This window comes from Canis lupus, chromosome 23, assembly GCF_003254725.2.
Source record: "Canis lupus dingo isolate Sandy chromosome 23, ASM325472v2, whole genome shotgun sequence".
Lineage (NCBI taxonomy): Eukaryota > Metazoa > Chordata > Mammalia > Carnivora > Canidae > Canis > Canis lupus.
The window spans coordinates 11,086,356-11,106,686 of record NC_064265.1 but is presented as its reverse complement, the minus strand read 5'-3'; the positions used below and the strand labels follow the sequence as shown (position 1 = coordinate 11,106,686).

Here is a 20,331-nt window from a genome sequence, read left to right as displayed (position 1 = left end):
TTGCTGTGAGAGCTGCCCCAACAATTGTTAAAATGCCAACGACAGTGTTTCGCGTCTTGAGGTCACTATTGGAAGAACCCTTAATTTGTTCAAAAAGTTCTTTTTTTTTTAATTTTTAAAATTTATTTATGATAGTCACACACACAGAGAGAGAGAGGCAGAGACACAGGCAGAGGGAGAAGCAGGCTCCATGCACCAGGAGCCTGACGTGGGATTCAATCCTGGGTCTCCAGAATCGTGCCCTAGGCCAAAGGCAGGTGCTAAACCGCTGCACCACCCAGGGATCCCTGTTCAAAAAGTTCTGATTGAAGCATGACCTTTAGGGACTCTGTTTAAAATGCTGTTTTTAAAAAAATTTTTTGGATTAAAATAATAATTCTGTTTTGACTTCATACACAGCAATTTTCTTAGATCCACTATAAATGAGGTTTAAAAACTTTCACATTCTAGAATAGAGCTAGCTTTGTTTTTAGTAAATTTATTTTTCATATTCTTATTTTCAGATATTAGTTGCTACTTTTCTACTGAAACATATACAGTTTGGGCATTAGACTTGAAGAATCCTACTTTCATGGTTTCCAAGCCATCATCATCATGTCTAACTTAGCCAACTGTAACTCCCATGGAAGGGAGAGGAGAGACTGAAATAGGATTCTATTCAAAATAGAGCAATATTTTTTTTCCTGTAATTTCATTCTGCTATGGCTATCTAAATGAATAGAGATCCCTGGTGTATGTTTGACACAGAGTCAGTGATTATTGTTATATTTTCTAGCTTTATTGAGATGTCATTGATATAACATTGTGTAAGTTTAAGATGTACTACATGTTGATTTGATACATGTATATATTGCAAAATGATTACTACCACAGTGTTAGGTAACCTCTGCATCATATCACATACTTAACTTTCTTTTTTGTAGTGAGAACATTTACAATTTATTCTCTCAACAACTTTCAAACATCTACTGCAATATTATTAACTATAATCACCATGCTGTACATTAGATTCTTAGAACTTATTCACTATAAAATTGGAAGTTTGTATGCTTTGACCAACATTTACCCATCTCCCTCCCTCATCCCCCCCAGCCTCTGGGAACCACCATTTTAGTTTGTTTCTATGAGCTTAGCTTTTTTAGATTCCACATGTAAGTACTTAGATATCATATAGTATCCGTCTTTCTTGGTCTTATCCCACTTAACATAATGACTTAAAGGTCGACTACCCCATGTTGTTGCAAATAGCTGAGTTTCCTTTTCTCTTGTGGCTGAATAATATTCCATTATGTATATGTGTAACATATATACCACATCTTCTTTATCAATTCATCCATTGATTGACTCTTAAGTTATTTTCATATCTTGGCTATTGTGAATAATGCTGCAGTGAGCATGGGGGTACAGATATATCTTTGAGATCCTATTTTCATTTGTCAGTGACTATTGAGACAAGATTATACATCCCATATGATAATCAGTTCCATGAGGAAAGGGACTCTTTGTTTTGGCAGAAGGGTGTATATGTAGTGCTTTGCAAATGCTTAGTTTTCAGTGTGTTTGTTCAGTAATTTCGGATATGGTAGCAAATATATACACTATTAATAATGTAAATTTTCCTGGGATGCCTGGATGGGCTCATTTGGTGAAGCGTCTGACTCTTGATTTTGGCTCAGATCATGATCTCAGGGTTATAGGTTTGGGCCCCATGTTAGGCTCCACACTCAGCAGAGTCTGCTTGATATTCCCTCTCCCTCCCCTTGCTTGCTCTCTCAAATAAATCTTAAAAAAAATAATGTAAATTTTCTTTAAATATTTATTTCCACCTAATTAAAAATGTGTAATATAGTCATGGCATCAGAATGTAATTTAAAAATTATTATAAAAGTGCATTTTTTGAAAACTTTGAACAGGACATATGTAAAAGGGTGAAGACTTCCTTGTCTTTTCTCTACCCCTCACCTTTTGGTCCCACCCCAGGAGACAGCAATTTGAGAGGGTCATTCTAGATTTTCATTGTTACTAGTTGCATTATCTTTTCCTTTCGGGTTATAATAAGGTCACATCAGCATTTTCATAAGGATTGGAACTAAAGTTTTAGCATTGAGTAAATATATGTACTTTAAATGTTCATTTTGGTAGAAGATTGAGTTTATACCAATCAACATTTGTTTTCCTTATTTTATCGATAGGAATAACTTTTAAAGGAAGTTCATCTTTGGAGATAGAAAAAAATATTTAATTTTTTTCCTGAGATTTTTAAGAAGATGAAAATATTTTTTGAAATCTTTATCTTTCCCCTTTCCTTACAATTCTTTTTTCTTTTCTTTTCTTTTTTTTTTTAGAGTACATGCTTATGCTGAGAGGTGGGAGGAGGGGCAGAAGGAGAGGGAGAGACAGTTTTAAGCAGAATTGTACTGAACCAGGAGCCCTGCAGCAGGCTCGATCTCATGACCCCAATATCATGGCCTGATGCAAAATCAATAGTCTGATGCTTAACTGAGCCACCGAGGTGCCCCTTACAATTCATCTTATGTTTGATTGTTTAACTATTGATCAAGGTTATAGATCTGTTAAAAATATAAATCAGAAAGAATGAGGTTATAGGACATTAACTATAATGAATGTTTTTGTAAAACTCTTTCTTTCTTTGTAGTCTCTTATATATGCACAGAATTTGACCATCTCCCATACCCGCCTACCCCCCCCCCCTTTTTTTTTTTGCTTTAAATCTTTTGAGGTTTTTCCATTGCTTATGGCATAAAATTCAAAAGTCCTGGTTTGGTAGACCAACTGTGGCTCCAGCATATTTCCTACTCTCTGTTTTTCCTCCTACACCTGAAATGTGTTTTCATTGCATCAACTTCCCCTTCTTAAAACATGCTCTTCATCTTCATGTCTTTGTGTGAACACTTGTTCTCTGCTTTCTGGCTGGATTTTTTAAATTCAATTTTTAAAAATTCCAGTATACATTCAATTAACATACAATGTTTTATTAGTTTCAGGTATACAATAGAGTGATTCAGCAATTCTATACATTACTCAGTGCTCATTATAAGTGTATTCTTCCTCCCCTTCACCTGTTTCACCTCATTCCCCCCCACCTACTGCCCCTCTGGTAACCATCAGTTCTCTATTGTTGAGTCTATTTTTTTCATCTTTATTTTAAAAATTCATTTTGTTACTTAAATTTCACATATGAGTGAAATTGTGTACTGTTTTTCTTTGGTTTATTTCACTTAGTATAATATTCTTAGACTTGATCCAGGTTGTTGGAAATGGCAAGATTTCGTCCCCCCACCCCCCATATCTTGGCTGTTTTTTTTCCTTTTTTGTTTTGGAAGTTCAATTTGCCAACATATAACACCCAGTGCTCATCCATCAAGTGCCCTCCTCAGTGCCCATCACCCAATTACCCCAACCTCCCACCCACCTCCCCTTCTGCAACCCTTTGTTTCCCAGAGTTGGGAGTCTCTCATGGTTTGTCTCCCTCTCTAATTTTTCCCACTCAGTTACCCTCCATTCCCTTAGAATCCCTTTAATATTTCTTATATTCCCCGTATGAGTGAAACCATACCATATAATGATTGTCCTTCACTGATAGACTTATTTCATTCAGCATAATACCCTCCAGTTCCATCCACGTTGAGGCAAGTGGTGGGTACTTGTCGTTTCTGATGGCTGAGTAATATTCCGTTGTGTGTGTGTGTATATATATACATATATACACACCACATCCTTTATCCATTCATCTGTTGAAGGACATTGTGGCTCCTTCTGCAGTTTGGCTATTGTGGACATTGCTGCTGTAAACATTGGGGTGCAGGTGTCCTGGCGTTTCATTACATCTGTATCTTTGGGGTAAATACCCAGTAGTGCAAATGCTGGGTCATAGGGTAGCTCTATTTTTAACTTCTTGAAGAACCTCCACACTGTTTTCCGGAGTGGCTGTACCAGTTTGCACTCCCACCAACAGTGCAAGAGGGTTTCTCTCCAACATTTATTGTTTCCTGTCTTGTTAATTTTCTCCATTCTCACTGGTGTGAGGTGGTATCTCATTGTGGTTTTGATTTGTATTTCCCTGATGGCAAGTGGTGCAGAGCATTTTCTCATGTGCTTGTTGGCCATGTGTAAGTCGTCTTTGGAGAAATTTTTGTTCATGTCTTTTGCCCATTTCATGATTGGATTGTTTGTTTCTTGGGTGTTGAGTTTGATAAGTTCTTTATAGAATTTGGATACTAGTTCTTTATCTGATATGTCATTTGCAAATATCTCCTCCCATTCTGTAGGTTGTATTTTAGTTTTTTTGACTGTTTATTTTGCTGTGCAGAAGCATTTTATCTTAAGTCCCAGTAGTTCATTTTTCCTTTTGTTTCCCTTGCCTTCATAGATGTATCTTGCAAGAAGTTACTGTGGCCAAGTTCAAAAAGGGTGTTGCCTGGTTCTCCTCTAGGATTTTGATGGATTCTTGTCTCACAACTAGATCTTTCATCCATTTTGAGTTTATCTTTGTGTATGGTGTAAGAGAATGGACTAGATTCATTCTTCTGCACATGGCTGTCCAATTTCCCCAGCACCATTTATTGAGGAAACTGTCCTTTTTCTAGTGGATATTCTTTCCTGCTCTGTCAAATATTAGTTGACCATAAGTTGTCTGGATTCTTTATTTTATTCTATTGATCTGTCTGTTTTGTGCCAGTACCATACTGTCTTGATGATCACAGCTTTGTAGTACAGCTTGAAATCTGGCATTGTGATGACCCCAGCATTGGTTTTCTTTTTCAAAATTCCTCTGGGTATTCAAGGTCTTCTCTGATTGAATACAAATCTCAAGATTATTCCAACCTTGGGAAGAAAGTCCATGGTATTTTTATAGGGATTGAGTTGAATGTGTAAATTGCTCTGGGTAGCATAGATATTTTCACAATATTTATTATTCCAATCCATGAACATGGAATGCTTTTCCATCTCTTTGTGTCTTCCTCAAGTTCTTTCAGAAGTCTTCTGTAGTTTTTAGGGTATAGGTCCTTTACCTGTTTGGTTAGGTTTATTCCTAGGTATCTTATGGTTTTGGGAGCAATTGTAAATGGGATTGATTCCCTAACTTCTCTTTCTTCAGTGTCATTGTTAGTGCATAGAAATGCCACTGATTTCTGTACATTGATTTTTGTATACTGCCACATTGCTGAATTGCTGTATGAGTTCTGGCAAACTTGGGGTGGAGTCTTTTGGGTTTTCTATATACAGTATCATGTCATATGCAAAGAGGTAGAGTTTGACTTCTTTGCCAATTTGAATGCTTTTTGTTTCTTTTTGTTGTCTGATTGCTGAGGCTAGGACTTTCTAGTACTATGTTGAATAGCGGTGGAGAGAGTGGACATCCTGATTGTGTTCCTGATCTTAGGGGAAAGGCTCTGTTTTTCCCCATTGAGAATGATATTTGCTGTGGACTTTTCATAAATGGCTTTTAAGATATTGAGGAATGTTCCTCTATCCCTACAGTTTGAAGAGTTTTAATCAGGAATGGATGCTGTATTTCATCAAGTGCTTTCTCTGCATCTATTGAGAGGATCATATGGTTCTTCTTTTTTCCTCTTTGTTGATGTGATCTATCATGCTGATTGTTTTATGAGTGTTGAACCACACTTGCATCCCGGGGATAAATCTCACTTGGTCATGGTGAATAAACTTCTTCATGTTCTGTTGGATATTGACTAGTATCTTTTTTTTAATTTTTTTATTTTTTTATTGACTAGTATCTTGGTGAGAATTACTGCATCCATGTTCATCAGGGATATTGGTGTATAAGTCTCCTTTTGGTGGGGTCTTAGTCTGGTTTTGGAATTAAGGTGATGCTGGCCTCATAAAACGAGTTTGGAAGTATTCCATCCCTTTCTATCCTTCAGAACAGTTTTAGTAGAATAGGTATTATTTCTTCTTTAAACGTTTGATAGAATTCCCCTGGGAAGCCATCTGGCCCTGGACTTTTGTGTCTTGGGAAGTTTTTGATGACTGCCTCAATTTCGTCACTGGTTATTGGCCTGTTTAGGTATTTCATTTCTTCCTGTTCCACTTTTGTTAATTTGTAGCTTTCCAGAAATGCATCCATTTCTTCTAGATTGCCTAATTTGTTGGCAGATAGCTGCTCATAATATGTTCTTAAAATCGTTTGTATTTCCTTGGTATTGGTTGTGTTTGCTCCTCTTTCATTTGTGATTTTATTAAGTCCTTTTTCTTTTTAATAAAGCTGGCTAGGGATTTATCTATCTTATTAATTTTTTGAAAGAGTGAACTCTCCTGGTTTTATCTGTTGTACAGTTCTTCTAGTCTCTATTTCATTGAGTTCTGCTCAAATCTTATCTCTCTTCTTCTGCTTGGTGTAGGCTTTACTTGCTGTTCTTTCTCCAGTTCCTTTAGGTGTGAGGTTAGCTTGTGTATTTGAGTTTTTTTGAGAGTGGTTTGTATTGCAGTGTTTCCCTCTTAGGACTGCTTTTGCTTTATCCCAAAGATTTTGAACGGTTGTATCTTCATCCTCATTAGTTTCCATGAATCTCTTTAATTCTTCTCTAATTTCCTGGTTGACCCATTCATCTTTTAGTAGGATGCTCTTTAACCTCCATGTGTTTGAGTTTCTTCCAGGTTTCTTCTTGTGATTGAGTTCTAGTTTCAAAGCATTGTGGTCTGAACATATGCAGGGACAATCCCAATCTTTTGGTATTGGTTGAGACCTGATTTGTGACCCAGTATGTGGTCTCTTCTGGAGAAAGTTCCATGTGCACTTGAGAAGAATGTGTATTCAGTTACGTTTGGATGGAAAGTTGTGTATATATCTGTGAAATCTATTTGGTCCAGTGTATCATTTAAGGCCCTTGTTTCTTTGGAGATGTTGTGCTTAGAAGATCTGTCATTTGCTGAAAGTGCCATGTTGAAGTTTTCTATTAGTGTATTATTAAGTTTCTCTTTACTTTGGTTATTAATTGATTGATCTACTTGGCAGTTCCTACGTTAGAGGGATAAATTTTTTTTAAAATTTTTTTATTTTTAATTTTTATTTATTTATGATAGTCACACAGAGGGAGAGGCAGAGACATAGGCAGAGGGAGAAGCAGGCTCCATGCACCGGGAGCCCAACATGGGATTCGATCCCAGGTCTCCAGGATCGTGCCCTGGGCCAAAGGCAGGCGCTAAACCGCTGCGCCACTCAGGGATCCCTAGAGGGATAAATATTTATGATTCTTAGGTGTTCTTGTTGGATAGACCCTTTAAGTATGATGTAGTGTCCCTCGTCATCTCTTACTACAGTCTTTGATATGAACTCTGTAATTTATCTGATATGAGGATTGCTATCCCAGCTCTCTTTTAAGGACCATTTGAATGGTAAATGGCTCTCCACTCCATCATTTTCAGCTGGAGGTGTCCTTAGGTCTAAAATGAGTCCCTTGTAGACAGCGGATAGATGGGTCTTGCTTTTTTATCCAGTCTGATAACCTGGCATCTTTTGATGGGATCATTTATCCCTTTCACGTTCAGAGTAACTATTGAAAGATATGAATTTAGTGTCATAATATTACCTATTCAGTCTCTGTTTTTGTGGATTGTTTCTTTGGGCTCCCTCTTTCTTTCTCTCCCACCCTTTCCTATTAAGGGTGCCCCCTTAATACAGAGCCGGTTTCGTGGTCACGTATTCTTTCAGTTTCTACGTATCCTGGAAGCTCTTTATCTCTCTTTCTATTCTGAATGACAGCCACGCTGGATAAAGTATTCTTGGCTGCATGTTCTTTTCATTTAGTACCCTGTATATATTATGCCAGCCCTTTCTGGCCTGCTAGGTCTCTGTGGAGAGGTCTGCTGTTAATCTGCTATTTCTCCCCATATAAGTTAAGAATCTCTTGTCTCACACTGCTTTAAGAATTTTCTCTTTATCCTTGAATTTTGCAAGTTTCACTATTAAATGTTGAGGTGTTGAATGGTTTTTATTGATTTTTCGGGGGGTCCTCTCTTTCTCTTGGATCTGAATGCCTGTTTCCTTCCCCAGATTTGGGAAATTCTCAGCTAGGATTTGTTCAAACATACTTTGTGGTCCTCTTTTTGTCTCAGCCTTTTCTGGAATCCCAATTAGACATATATTTTCTTCCTTCTCCAGCTATCATTTATTTCCCTAAGCCTTTCCTCATGGGCTGTTAATTGTTTTTCTCTTTTTTTTCCCTCAGCTTCCTTCCTTTCCATCAACTTGTCTTTTATGTCATTCACTCTCTTTTCTACCTTATTAACCCTAGCAGTTAGAACATCCAGTTTGGATTGCATCTCATTTAGTATATTTTTAATTTTGGCCTGATTAGACTTCAGTACTGCAGTAATGAAACCTCTAGAGTCCTTTGTGCTTTTTTCCAGGGCCGCCAATAGCTTTATAATTGTACTTCTGAGTTGAATTTCTGACATTGTATTGAAATCCAGATTCTGTAACTCTGTGGCAGAGAGTACTGTTTCTGGTTCTTTCTTGTGTGGTGAATTCTTCCTTCTGGTCATTTTTGTCCAGTGCAGAGTGGTTGTATGAGTGGGCTGAGTCAAAAATATCAACCATGACCTAAGTAAAATACACCCTAGGTGACTCTGAAAACGTCAGAGACTAGAAAATAAAAGAAAAAGATGAACAGAACAAAATAAAACATTGACCTCTAAGGTCAAAATCAAATTTTAAAACAAAGTAGTAAAAATAAAAAGCAAAAACTCAAAAACAAAGAAGAAGAAAAAAATATTAGAGAAATAAAGAAAAAAGAAAGAAAAGGTGGGGATGCCTTGGGGGTGAGGCAGTGGTAGTGAAGAGAGAATATCATCTGAGGGATCCTAGAAAGGTGATCTTGGTTCTGAGTGTATTTGCTTCTGTATGTTAGAAGATGCTCAATCTCAAGTTTATGTAAACCAGCAGCACTTATAGACAGCCCCAACATTGACCCCCAAAGCATAAACAAGATAAAAGAGGGAGACAGAATGGGAAGGAAGAGAGAATATAATCTCACAGAATGAACCAGCACAGTGTTCCACTTGATTCTGGGTCTATGTTTGTTATGTTTTAGAAAGTACTAATTTCTTGCATTGTAATACAAAACAAGGCAGAAAAAATAAAAAAAAATACCCGTATCTTGAATATGTACCAAAATTAAATTGAATATGTTGAAGGGAATCCAGAAGTGAAAAGTATATCTAAAACATGTAACTGTAGGAATATGAAAGTCAAAAAGGAAAAACTTAAAAATGAAGAGCTGGTAAAATATTGTAGGATATTTATATTAAGGTGGGAAAAGAGAAGATATTGGAAAGTTTTAGTCTGTTATAAAAATGAGTTGTAATGGATAAAGGAAAGAAAAATGAAAAAAAGGACCGTCTAGTTCTATATACTATTTTCCCTCAGTCTTGGAGCTTTCTAGTGCTGCTTTGTCAGTAAACTTGTTCTTCCCATGTTCTTCCAGTAGTTCTTCTGCGGGAGGGGTCTGCTGTGCTGATTGTCAGGTGTCTGTGCCTGGCGGTGATGTCCTGCTCCTTGCCAGGTGTTGGGCTGTGTGTGAGCTGTTTATGCTGTGAGGCCTTCATTTCCTAGAGGCCCTGCCTCTCCCAGGCACAAGGTGACACAAGGAAGAAAACAAAAATGATGGCGGCCAGATTTCCAGCTCTGGAGTCGAGCTCCCGTGAGTAACTAATGCAGTCTCCCAGTCCACGCTGGCCTAGATGTTCCCAAGGGCAGATGGAGGTGCACTGATTGCGCAGCTTGCAAGGCGCCTGGTTGCAGGAGAGTTTTCGCTGTCCTGTGCTCTCTGCGCTTCTGCCTGTCCAGGGGGAACGCAAGATCTCCGGCTTTGTCTGCTTGGGATCTGGGGCCCTGTTCCACTGGACCAGTGCTCCTGGGGACTGCCTCTCCTGAAGGGAACCGAGCACAGCCAACTCTGTCTGGAGCCCGTCTGACTGGCTTCTCCAAAATGCCGTGGAGGGCTGCGGCGCTCCAGCCCTTTATCGATATTGGACTCTTGTTTTATGGTGAGCTTTCCCCCCAGGCGTCCCTCCTCGTATAGTGACTCCAGGAATCTTGAGGCTTCACTGCTCCTCCTGTGGTTCAGCCCGATTTCCCTGCTAAGTACTTTTCTGTCAGGGAAAACTCCTGCGCAGATTTATGAAGTTCCCGCTTCTCCAGGGCTTGGCTTTCATGGCCTGGAGGCTTTCGCAGCTCCGCTTTAGCCTGGCTACTCCAGGTTCCCTTCCCCTACTTTATTATTTATATATTTTTTTTCACCTTCCTACCTTGTTAGAAGTGAAAACTTTTCTCCCTGTAGCATTCCAGCTGTTCTCTCTTTAAATCTTAGGTCGAATATGTAGGTGTTCAGGATGTTTTGAAAATTATCTAGGTAAGTTATTGGGGCCAGGTGAGTTGAGGACCCCTACTCTTCTACCATCTTGCCCCATCTCCGATTTTGTTCTTTTTTTATGACTGAATGATATTCCAGTGTGTGTGTGATATTCCACTATATACACATAAACACGCATATACACGCTCACACACCACCTCTTCTTTATCCATTCATCAGTCAGTGGAAACTTGGGCTGCCTCCATAATTTGGCATGGTAAATAATCCTGCAATAAACAATAATAAATAAGGGTGCACGTATTCCTTTGAATTAGTGTTTTTGTATTTTTGGAGTAAACACTGAGTTACGATTACTAGATTATAAGTAAACACTGAGTAATATGATTACTAGATTATAAGATAGTTGTCTTTTTAACTTTTTGGGGAACCTCTGTACTTTTTTCCACAGTGGCTGTACCAGTTTGCATTCCTACCAACAGTGCATGAAGGCCCATTTTTCTCTACATCTTCATGAACACTTGTTTCTTCTGTTTTTGACTTTAGCCATTCTTACAGGAATGAGGTGATATCTTATTGTGGTTTTGATTTTCATTTCCATGATGATGAGTGATGTTCAGCATCTTTTGATGTGTCTGTTGGCCATCTGGATGTCTTCTTTGGAGAAATGTCCGTTCATGTCTTCAGCCCATTTTTTAAATTGGTTTATTTAGTTTTTGGGTGTTGAGTTGTGAACATTTTTATATATTTCAGATACTAATTCTTACAGAGTTATCATTTGCAAATATCTTTTCCCATTCTGTACATGGTCATTTTGTTCTGTTGATTGTTTCCTTTTCTGTGCAGAAGCTTTTTGTTTTGGTGTGGTCCCAATAGTTTATTTTTGCTTTTCCCCCCTTGCTTCAGGAGACATATCTAGAAAACAGTTGCCATGTCTGATACGAGAGAAATTACTCCCTATGTTATCTTCCAGGATTTTTATAGTTCTAGGTCTCACATTTAGGTCCAGGCTAGAATTTTCTTTACTTACTTTTCTGCCTGTCCACTTCCCACCTTCCCGTCAGCCAGCTCAAGGTCATCTTCCTGTGTTGTTTCGTGCTTTACTTTCTTTTCCAAGCATAATTCAGTGAACTCATTTCTGTTATAACATTTGTTCCATTCTATTACTTTATTAATTATGTTTTATCTCCGATAGTTTGTGAGCAAGTTAGGAAAAGCTCAGATGTCTGATTATCTTGGTTTGAATTCTAGCTTTGCCACTTAGTAGGTATATGCCTTTTGGCAAGTAACTTAAGTATTCTATGACTTAGCTCTATTGTCTATAAAATAGGTTAATACCAATACCTTTTTTATATGTTATTGGGAGAATTAAATGTGATCGTCTTCAGATACTCTGAGATAACATTTTTCACATGCTAAACAGTAAATGTTAGATATTTATTTTTATGGTTGTTTATTCAGTCCTTATTAGTGTCTCCAAAAAAAGAAGACACTTGATGGTTTTTATTACTTAAAGGGAAGTTTTCTATACAGACTTATAAATTAGTTTATCATTTTCGGTAATGCTTTAAAATATTTATGCTTATCACAGAAGTTTTGTTGTCTTTAGTTTTTACTGGTGGCTGGATTGTTTCATTTTTAAATATGCTGAAAATTTCCACCTTTCTTATGCCAAAATAAGTAATTAAGGAGCCAGGTAAGCACCCTCTATTTCTTTACACAGTAATATGTGTTATCTTTCTGAGGCATGGTTAATGCCCTTGGGTTGTCTGACCTTGTTCTTCTGTCTATGCAGGCCTTGTGTCGAATCACCCGTCATTCTCCTACTGCCTTCCAGAATGTTATTGAGAAGGTGGGACTGAACTCAGTAATAAACTCCCTGGCCACAGCCATCTGCAAAGTTCAGCAGTACATGTTGACCTTGTTTACTGCAATGCTGTCTTGTGGGATTCATCTTCAGAGGCTAATCCAAGAAAAGGTTTGACTTAGATTTCACCTATTACTGTACTTTAAAAATTGTTGTTGAGCTACTACAATTGCAGGAGAAAACAAGTAATGCCATTTCTGCAGAATGTAGTTTTCATCAGGGGACCTTTTTGAACTTTGCCAAATGTCTGTACCCCAGGCCATTCATCTGAAGATGTTGTGGAGTCTTTTAGTGATTAAAATAGAAATCCAGTAAATGGCTTTGCTGGCATGTTCCATTTCATTAATGAAAAGTTGGAAGATTTATGAGTCCTTTCTATATGATGATATTCCTTATGCCTCTTCCTCCTCAGCCCCCATCTCAACCCCCATATGCTTTGTCTTTTGTTTGGAGGGTCCCTTTATATTCTCTGCTTACTTGGACTCATTTTTACCCCTTTCCTTGTCTAATATTTGGCTAACACAAAGCACCTTGACAACTCCTTTTCTCTTGTTTTTAATTTAGTTTCCTTCTAATCCTAGGATATTCCTTTATTTTATATATAGTAGAATTTTAAAATATTCAGTTCCGATTACAAAACTTGCACAGCTATGAAGAAGTCTCTGTAGTAGCCTTCCTCAACATTCCTCTCCAGTTGCCTGATAGTGATCTGCAGACGAGAAGCAATGGGTATCACCTGGGAGAGGGTTGGAAATGCATCTTCTTAAGCCCCACCTCGAGCCTGCTGAATCTCAATCTACGTTTTAATGAGATCTCTAGGTGGTTTGTTTGAAGTCTATAATTTGAGAAGCCCTGTCCTAGAGTATTAGTATTGGGTGAGGTGTTACCAGGTAGAAAAAGTGGACCATGTTTATATATACATGTTTGGAAAGCTATGTGTCAAAGTGAAAGAGATAGTTTTAATTGTACAGCTTTTCCCAGTGTTTTGTATGCTCCTGCATATTATGTATCTTCACTAGGGGAATGTAGTGTGTGGTGTTCTTTAAACTTACTGGACAAGTTATCCTTATTTTAGAGGGGAGATGCCTGTCAAATTGGAGTTTTGAGAACTTGCTTAAGGTAATGCTACTAATAAGTGTAGAATGGAACCACTTTCTTACAGTTTTTGCCTTGGTTCTTCTGTGTTAGGGTCCACACACTAAATTCTGGTTTTTATAATAAAAGTTAACATTTCAGTAATTATGAATAATTTATTTACCTAGTAAACCTGATCTGTCAAACTCAAGATGGAGAGTAAATCATTTCTTGCCTTTACTCTGATTAGTCTGATTTAGACTGCCAAGAAGTTTGAGCCTCAGAGAAACAAATTTTTTCCTCAAAAGTCTGTGTATCTAATTTTTGCTATTAAATTTTCTAAGTCATTAAATATTGTTACATTGTATTAGAAAAAGCACCATTTGAATAGTTTTATGGTATAAATTGTGATAAGAGAGGCTGAGTCTTTTTTTCACCCTCAGAACAGATACAGATTTTGTTCCAATATGGTATTTTACAAAGGGAGTAAAATGAGATGCATTGATTAATATGATTTTTGTAATTGTTTTATAATGTATATTCCATATTAACATAATAATCGAACGCTGAAAGGTATTGAATAAGTAATCTTTTGATTTTGATTAATATTGGTGCTGAAAAAAATTATGGTAGAAAAGATATACAAAATTTACTATCTTCACCATTTTTAAGTTTATAGTTAGTAGTGGTAAGTTTATTCACATTGTTTTGGGACAGATCTCTAGAACACTTTCATCTTTCGAAACCGACACCCTGTGCCCATTAAACATTTAGGATGCTGTGTTTTAAGGCTTTGGATTTTATTTGAATCTGTTTTAGTAGGCCTCCTCTGACATGGAACTGGCAGAGAAAGGGGGCCTACCTGTGCCTACCATATTGGAGTGGAAGTTCAGGTTCCCCAGTGGGCTTCTGTTGGCGCTCCAGGGGTACAGAGAGCCCCTGTTTACTGCTGTACTGGGGTGGAAGTCCACACTTTCCATAGGCCTCCTTTGATGCCCGTCCCCCCCACGCCGGGAGTGGGGAGGGCTCTTCATTTACTATCTCCCCTGGCACCAAAGAGTGGGAGTGGGAGTGTGAGCCTCATCATATCTGGTGGAAGGTGCTCAAGGTGCAGGCTTCCCGCTCGCCTTTTCTGCTGCCATCTTGACAGGGAAAGGAATCTTATTACTGCTATATATGGACAGTGGCCCAGGCTCTCCATGTGGTCTGTACTGATACCAGAGTTAGGGCGAATGGCTACTGTTACTGCTAGGGTGAGATGTTATTGCCAGCTCTCCACTTGCTTTTTTCTGGTATTGTTCTCATGGGGAGAGTGTCGACAGTTGACTATTGAGGCTAGGAGTCTAGGCTCTCTACTTGCCCTTTGCTGATGGGGCTGGGATCATGATTTTTCCATGATGTTTGGTTGGAGTAGAGTAGCTATGGTTTGAAAGTTTTCAATCTCTCTGAGCTGCCCCTTTCTTGGTCCTTGGCTCTAGAGAGCTGACCTTTCTTGTGTTTTGTTCCTATTGGTGTTCCTAGGTTTCTATCTTATCCAACACTCAATCCAGGATATCTGAGGCAAAACAAACAAACAAACAAAAAAACAAAGCAGTGAGCTCACTGCCAAGTGGATGCTCAGGTGCTGAGGTTCCTACTGGTTCTTCTTCTCTCTACTTTTCAGAGGTGTCTTATATTTGTTTATATCCAATGTCCAGGGTTTTTAGTTGTGCTTAGTGAGAAGAATAGGAAACAGTGCATCATCTTCTCTCTTATCCTTTATTTTTTAAAATGTTTCTATGACAGGTCAATAATATAGAGTGAATTCTCATTTAAAATGGAGGATTCTATTTTTTAATTAAAAAGAATTACAATTTATTGAACATTTACTATGGGAAGTTAGTGACTTGCCATCCTGGGGTTTTCATGGATGAAACTTAGTGTGTTGAGTAATTTTGTCAAGTTCGTGAGGATGTCAGTGCTAGAGCTAATGCTCATGCCAGACAAATGAGGATGCAGAAAAATTTTGGATAGTGTTGATGCTCTGAAGAACAGAAAACAGTAATGTGATAGAGTGCAATAGGCAGTTGTGCAGGGAGTAGAGCCATATATCATTATCTGGGTGGGCAGGGCAGGGTGAATGTCAGGGAAGGCCTCTCTGAGGAGGTGTCATTCCATCTGAGCCCTGAATGACAAGAAGGAGTTTGCCCTGTGAAATCTCTGGAGAAAGAACTTTGTAGTTTAGCTTCCCCTGAGGCATGAGAGATCTTGGGAAGATCTAGAAAGAGAAAAAAGGCCCACAGAACTAAACCTAGTGAGCAAGAGGAAAGAAGCCATTGGGAAGAAGCTGGGATGGGGTGGAGGGAGAGAGACCTAGATCATGTGGGGTTGTGGTCTTCCTCACAGGTTTTATTTTACTTAAAAGTGCATTTAAAAAATATACATGTATGTTTCGGGGGCAGGTTTAGCAACCTTCTTATTGCTAAGTTGAGTTACTTTTCTGAGTGTTTGGTTATTGACAGGTTAGAATGAATGGAAGAGGAGAGGACCTAGGAACAAATACCAGGTTTACTCTTTCCTATTGGACAGAAGAAGAACTGCGTGTGTACTTTTGGGGAATCATGGCCTGTATATCATGATCTTTTTAAAATGGAAAATCAGTCCCCTAAAGAAGTTCATGGTATTCCTTTTAAATAAGAGAAATTACTGTTCAGTTCCGAGAAATTAGAAGCTAAAGAATAATACAGAATCAGCTATAATCTTACTGCCCAGAAATAATGACTATTAACACGTGGGTCTGTCTCCTTTTAGTCTTTTGTCTGTGTATCTATGTATTTTATGCACACATTTATAAAATTAAGATCAAAAGTGTAGGTTTATCTTTTTTTAAGATTTGGAGACAGAGCATGCATATGCATGTGTGTGTGTGTGTGTGGGGCAGGCGGGGAAGAAGGGCAGAGGGGTAGGGAGAGGGACAAGCAGACTCTGTACCCAGTGCAGGTCCCATGACCCTGAGACCTCAGACCATGACCCAAGCCTAAACCAAGAGTCAGATGCTCAAGCAACTGAGCCACCCAGGTGCCCCAATGTGTAGAGCTATACACATTGTTCATCCTGATGATATTTTGTCATTAAATATTCCCTAAGAACATTTAAAAATAATATACAATTTTTCATTGTGTGGTACTGCAATAATTTAATTCTTTCACTACTACTGAAGCACTTCTCATTTTTTGATTTCCATGGGTTGATGCAGTGAACATTGTGTTGCATACATCTTTGTGTTCACTCCTAATAGATTACCACAGCTGTTAATAGCAGGTCTGCATGGATACAGCTAGACTATCCTCTAGAAAGATAGATGATGAGAGTACTAGTGATTTGAAATTTGACCAGCAATCATTAAACATGTGCTGTCTCTTATAATGAAACACGGAGTAAGGGATTATTAGCAGTATACTGCATGTTTTCATAGTCACTTGCAGTTAGCAGCTAACCTGGGTCTCCATTGGAACTATGTGACAGTAGCCAGGTTTTCACCTTAAACTACATCATCCCCATTATTATTCCCTTCTGAATCCTGCTCATGTTCTCAAGCTGTAGTGAAGGAATTTGCTCAGTTTGCTTATCACCTGCAGGAGCTACTTGCATGTCAGTGCCCTTCGATGACTGTTACCCAGCACTGATGTGCATCTGTGTTGTTTATTTTGTGTTGTCATCTTTAAAAGGATCTGCTTTCTCATAAATATGCTAAATGGTGGAATATTCCTTTATCCAGAAACAAACGTTAGTTCTATACCCTGGAATGGGAAAAGTGAGTGATAACAGCCATGGTGACAGGGGACTCTGAGTCACAAATCATGTGTTCTCAATATTCTAGTAACTGGAGAATTGAGCCATACAACAAATGACAAGTTGTCCATTTTCTTCTCTCCAAATACTCAACAGGATACTTTTTGAACCACTGGGAAATGGTACTTTATATGTAATCCTTGTGTCATTGCTAGTTTGGGAATTGATAACTTTCATAGTTCACATACGTGAGTGGTTGTGAATAAAGGGCTTATGGAACATGTGACCAGATGTAAGAGAAAACCATGTAGCTGCGGTGTGAGTTTATTTACTAGTCTTTGTCCTATACATTTTTTTTTGGTTTTCGTTGCTGTTTTAGCTTTATTTTTGTGGTTCTTCCAAGCTGTTAATGTGTCCTACAAATATTCAATCTTTAATACTTGGGGCTGGATTAGTTTGGGAGTTTGTAAATGTATTTCCTGTTGTTTTATTGAGGAGAGAGATGTTGGATGAGGTCATTGCAATTTCCCTTAATTATAAGAGCAAGAAACTTAAAGTAGGTAATACTCATCTAATTTATTTTTATCAGGTTATATTTATAACTTTTGTGAACTTTGGAGTTTTCATGTTTAGTACAGAAAATTCAGAATGTACTGAATACAGAAGACCAAAGTGTTTACCTCCTTGAGGTAATCTCTGTAAAAATTGTTATTATATCCCTTTCAAATTCATATTTGCTGTACATGGACACAACATATACACATATACATGTGTATACTTGTGTTTCCATATTCCTACCTCTTTGCTGCCACACACATTTTGTTAGAATCTTTTTGTAGAAATTGGATCAACTATATATATTGTTTGGTAATCCATATTTTTCTATTGCATGACATGTGAGGAATGTGTGTCTAAGTCAGTATAACTCTTCTTCTTCTCTTTTTTTTTTTTTTTTTTTTTTTAAGATTTTATTTATTCATTCATGAGAAACAGAGAGAGGCAGAGGTAGAAGCTGGCTCCTCGCAGGGAGCCTGATGCGTGACTTGATCCCTGGACTGAGGATCATGCCCTGAGCCAAAGGCAGATGCTCAACCACTGAGCCGCCCAGGCATCCCAGTATAACTCTTCAATATTATTTTTAAAGGGTAATGACATTCCATCACCATTTATGAAATGCTTCCATGGAAGTATCACCATTTATCCTAGCAGCTCACTATTTATTGCCCCTCTAAGAATTATTTTTGCCATTGTTTTCCCAGGGAGAGCATTCTTATTGCTAAATTCTTTTGCATGGCCATCCTGAATTATTCCTTTAAGCTAAAACTTTTAAGTAAAATTGGTAGGTTACGTTCATTTTTAGAAAGTTCTTTTCCCTTCCTAGTTTGTAGATAAAAAACCACTATGATTGCATATATGTTTGCAAATAGACTCAGTTCCAGTAAAAAGTGTGGAAGCATTGCATCCAGATTATGTGTCTCACATCTGCCAAAATATTTTGGTTTCAGACAGTATTAAGTGCATGGCTACAGCCCTATCATCCCATCATCCCTTTCGCTTTACTTTTCTCTATCATTGAAAATTTCAGCCACGATACTTAGATGTCACATGGTAAATTCTTTTTCTTCCTTTTTTTTTTTTTTTTCATAATCTTTGTCTTTTATTTCACTGAACCACAGTGAGTTATTTACGGGTTATTGGAAGTTTTGACTTTGGTCAGAAATCACGCTAGTTATGAAATTTATGACTTGTGATGTCAGGGTGACTGGTAGAAGGTGATTGGTTATGGAATATAGAACATCTGGTGAGAACAAGAACAGATTCTTCTATCTGTTTTTGCCAATATGGCTGAGTAGATACAAACTCTCGCTATAAAAAAACTTGAAAATGCTGGATAGTCCTGGAAGAGATAAGACTTTCAGGAAAATAACAAAGATGAAGAATCTAACAGTGAAGATGAAATGGAAATTGGAAGGGCTACTGTGAGAGTGATGGGGCCAAAGCCTGGTTATCAGGGCACTGGAGTGTGTGTGTGTGTGTATAGCATATATGTGTGTGGAGGTGGGGATATGTGTGTTTGTTCAGGGTTTGTGCATATGGGTGGGGTGTGTGTGTTGTGTTTGTGGAGGTATATGTATGGGGTATGGAGTAGGATTTATGTATATGTACAGGGTGTGTGCGCTAGCTGTGTGTGTGGTTTGTGTGTTTATGTGTAGGGTTTGTGTATGTGTACAGGGTGGGTGTGTGTGGGGGGTGGGGGTGTGTGTGGGGTGGGGGTATGTGTGCATTCCTGGGGTTTGTGTGTGGGCAGGGTGTGCAGGTTGTGGGTGGGGGTGTGGGTATATGTGAATGGGTGTGTTCAGTAAGAAGACTGAAACCTAAAAATTGTTGAGAGAACAATGTAATTGGGCCACATTTACCCATCATCCTCATCATCAATTTTCAGTACATGCTAATGTTGCCTCATCTCTGCTCTCTCTTCACTTGTATTTCATGTCTACATGCTTCTCTTACCTCTGAATTGTTTTGAAGTAAAACACAGACATTGTATCATTTGTAATTATTTCAGCTATATCTATAGAAGATAAGCAATATTTTAAAATAGATATATTAATAATATTAAACCCCAACCAATTAATAAGCTCTCTGTTTTGTTTTTCTGTTTTAAATAAGTTCCATTCAGAGTTCATTTGGCTTATTAATGATTATTTTCTAGATTATTTGAATCAGGATCAAATCAAGGTCTGTATGTCCCCTTTCTAATTCAGGTTGATTTGTCTTTTCATTGTCTTTAAATCTATAGATTCCCTTATCTTTTAAAAAATATTTATGTATTTAGTCTTTGAAATGAACCTGTTGGGCAGCCCCCGTGGCTCAGTGGTTTAGCGCCGCCTTCAGCCCAGGGTGTGATCCTGGAGACCTAGGAGCAAGTCCCACGTCAGGCTCCCTGCATGGAGCCTGCTTCTCCCTCTGCCTGGGTCTCTGCCCACCCCCCCACCCCCCCCCCCCCGCCCTTTCTCTCTCTCTGTGTCTCTCATGAATAAATAAATAAATATCTTAAAAAAAAAATGAAATGAACCTGTTAAGGAAAGCAGTCATAGTTCATGGGCCTTTCCATGTTTGGGTTTTGCTGATTGAATCTAGCAAACAACTTAGTGTGGTGTCCTTTAAAATGCTGGTCCTATATTTCTCATACAAGTTTATAGGTTTGATCAGATCCAAATTAGGTTTTTTTCCCCCCTGAAGATGTTTCATTGGTGGTGTATGTGT

General features: G+C 38.2%; 1 protein-coding gene across 6 annotated transcripts in view; it reads left to right on the top strand.

Moving 5' to 3' along the window:
- Window positions 1-20,331, top strand: part of ULK4 (unc-51 like kinase 4) — a 593,349-nt gene that overhangs the window by 142,076 nt on the left and 430,942 nt on the right. For 5 of the 6 annotated variants that reach the window (XM_049099948.1, XM_049099949.1, XM_049099947.1 and 2 more), the window contains one exon: window positions 12,148-12,330. The exons of the other annotated variant lie outside the window; for it this stretch is intronic. In XM_049099948.1, coding sequence (XP_048955905.1) covers window positions 12,148-12,330 — 183 coding nt within the window. The remainder of the gene's footprint in view (window positions 1-12,147; window positions 12,331-20,331) is intronic. 6 annotated transcript variants of the gene reach the window in all.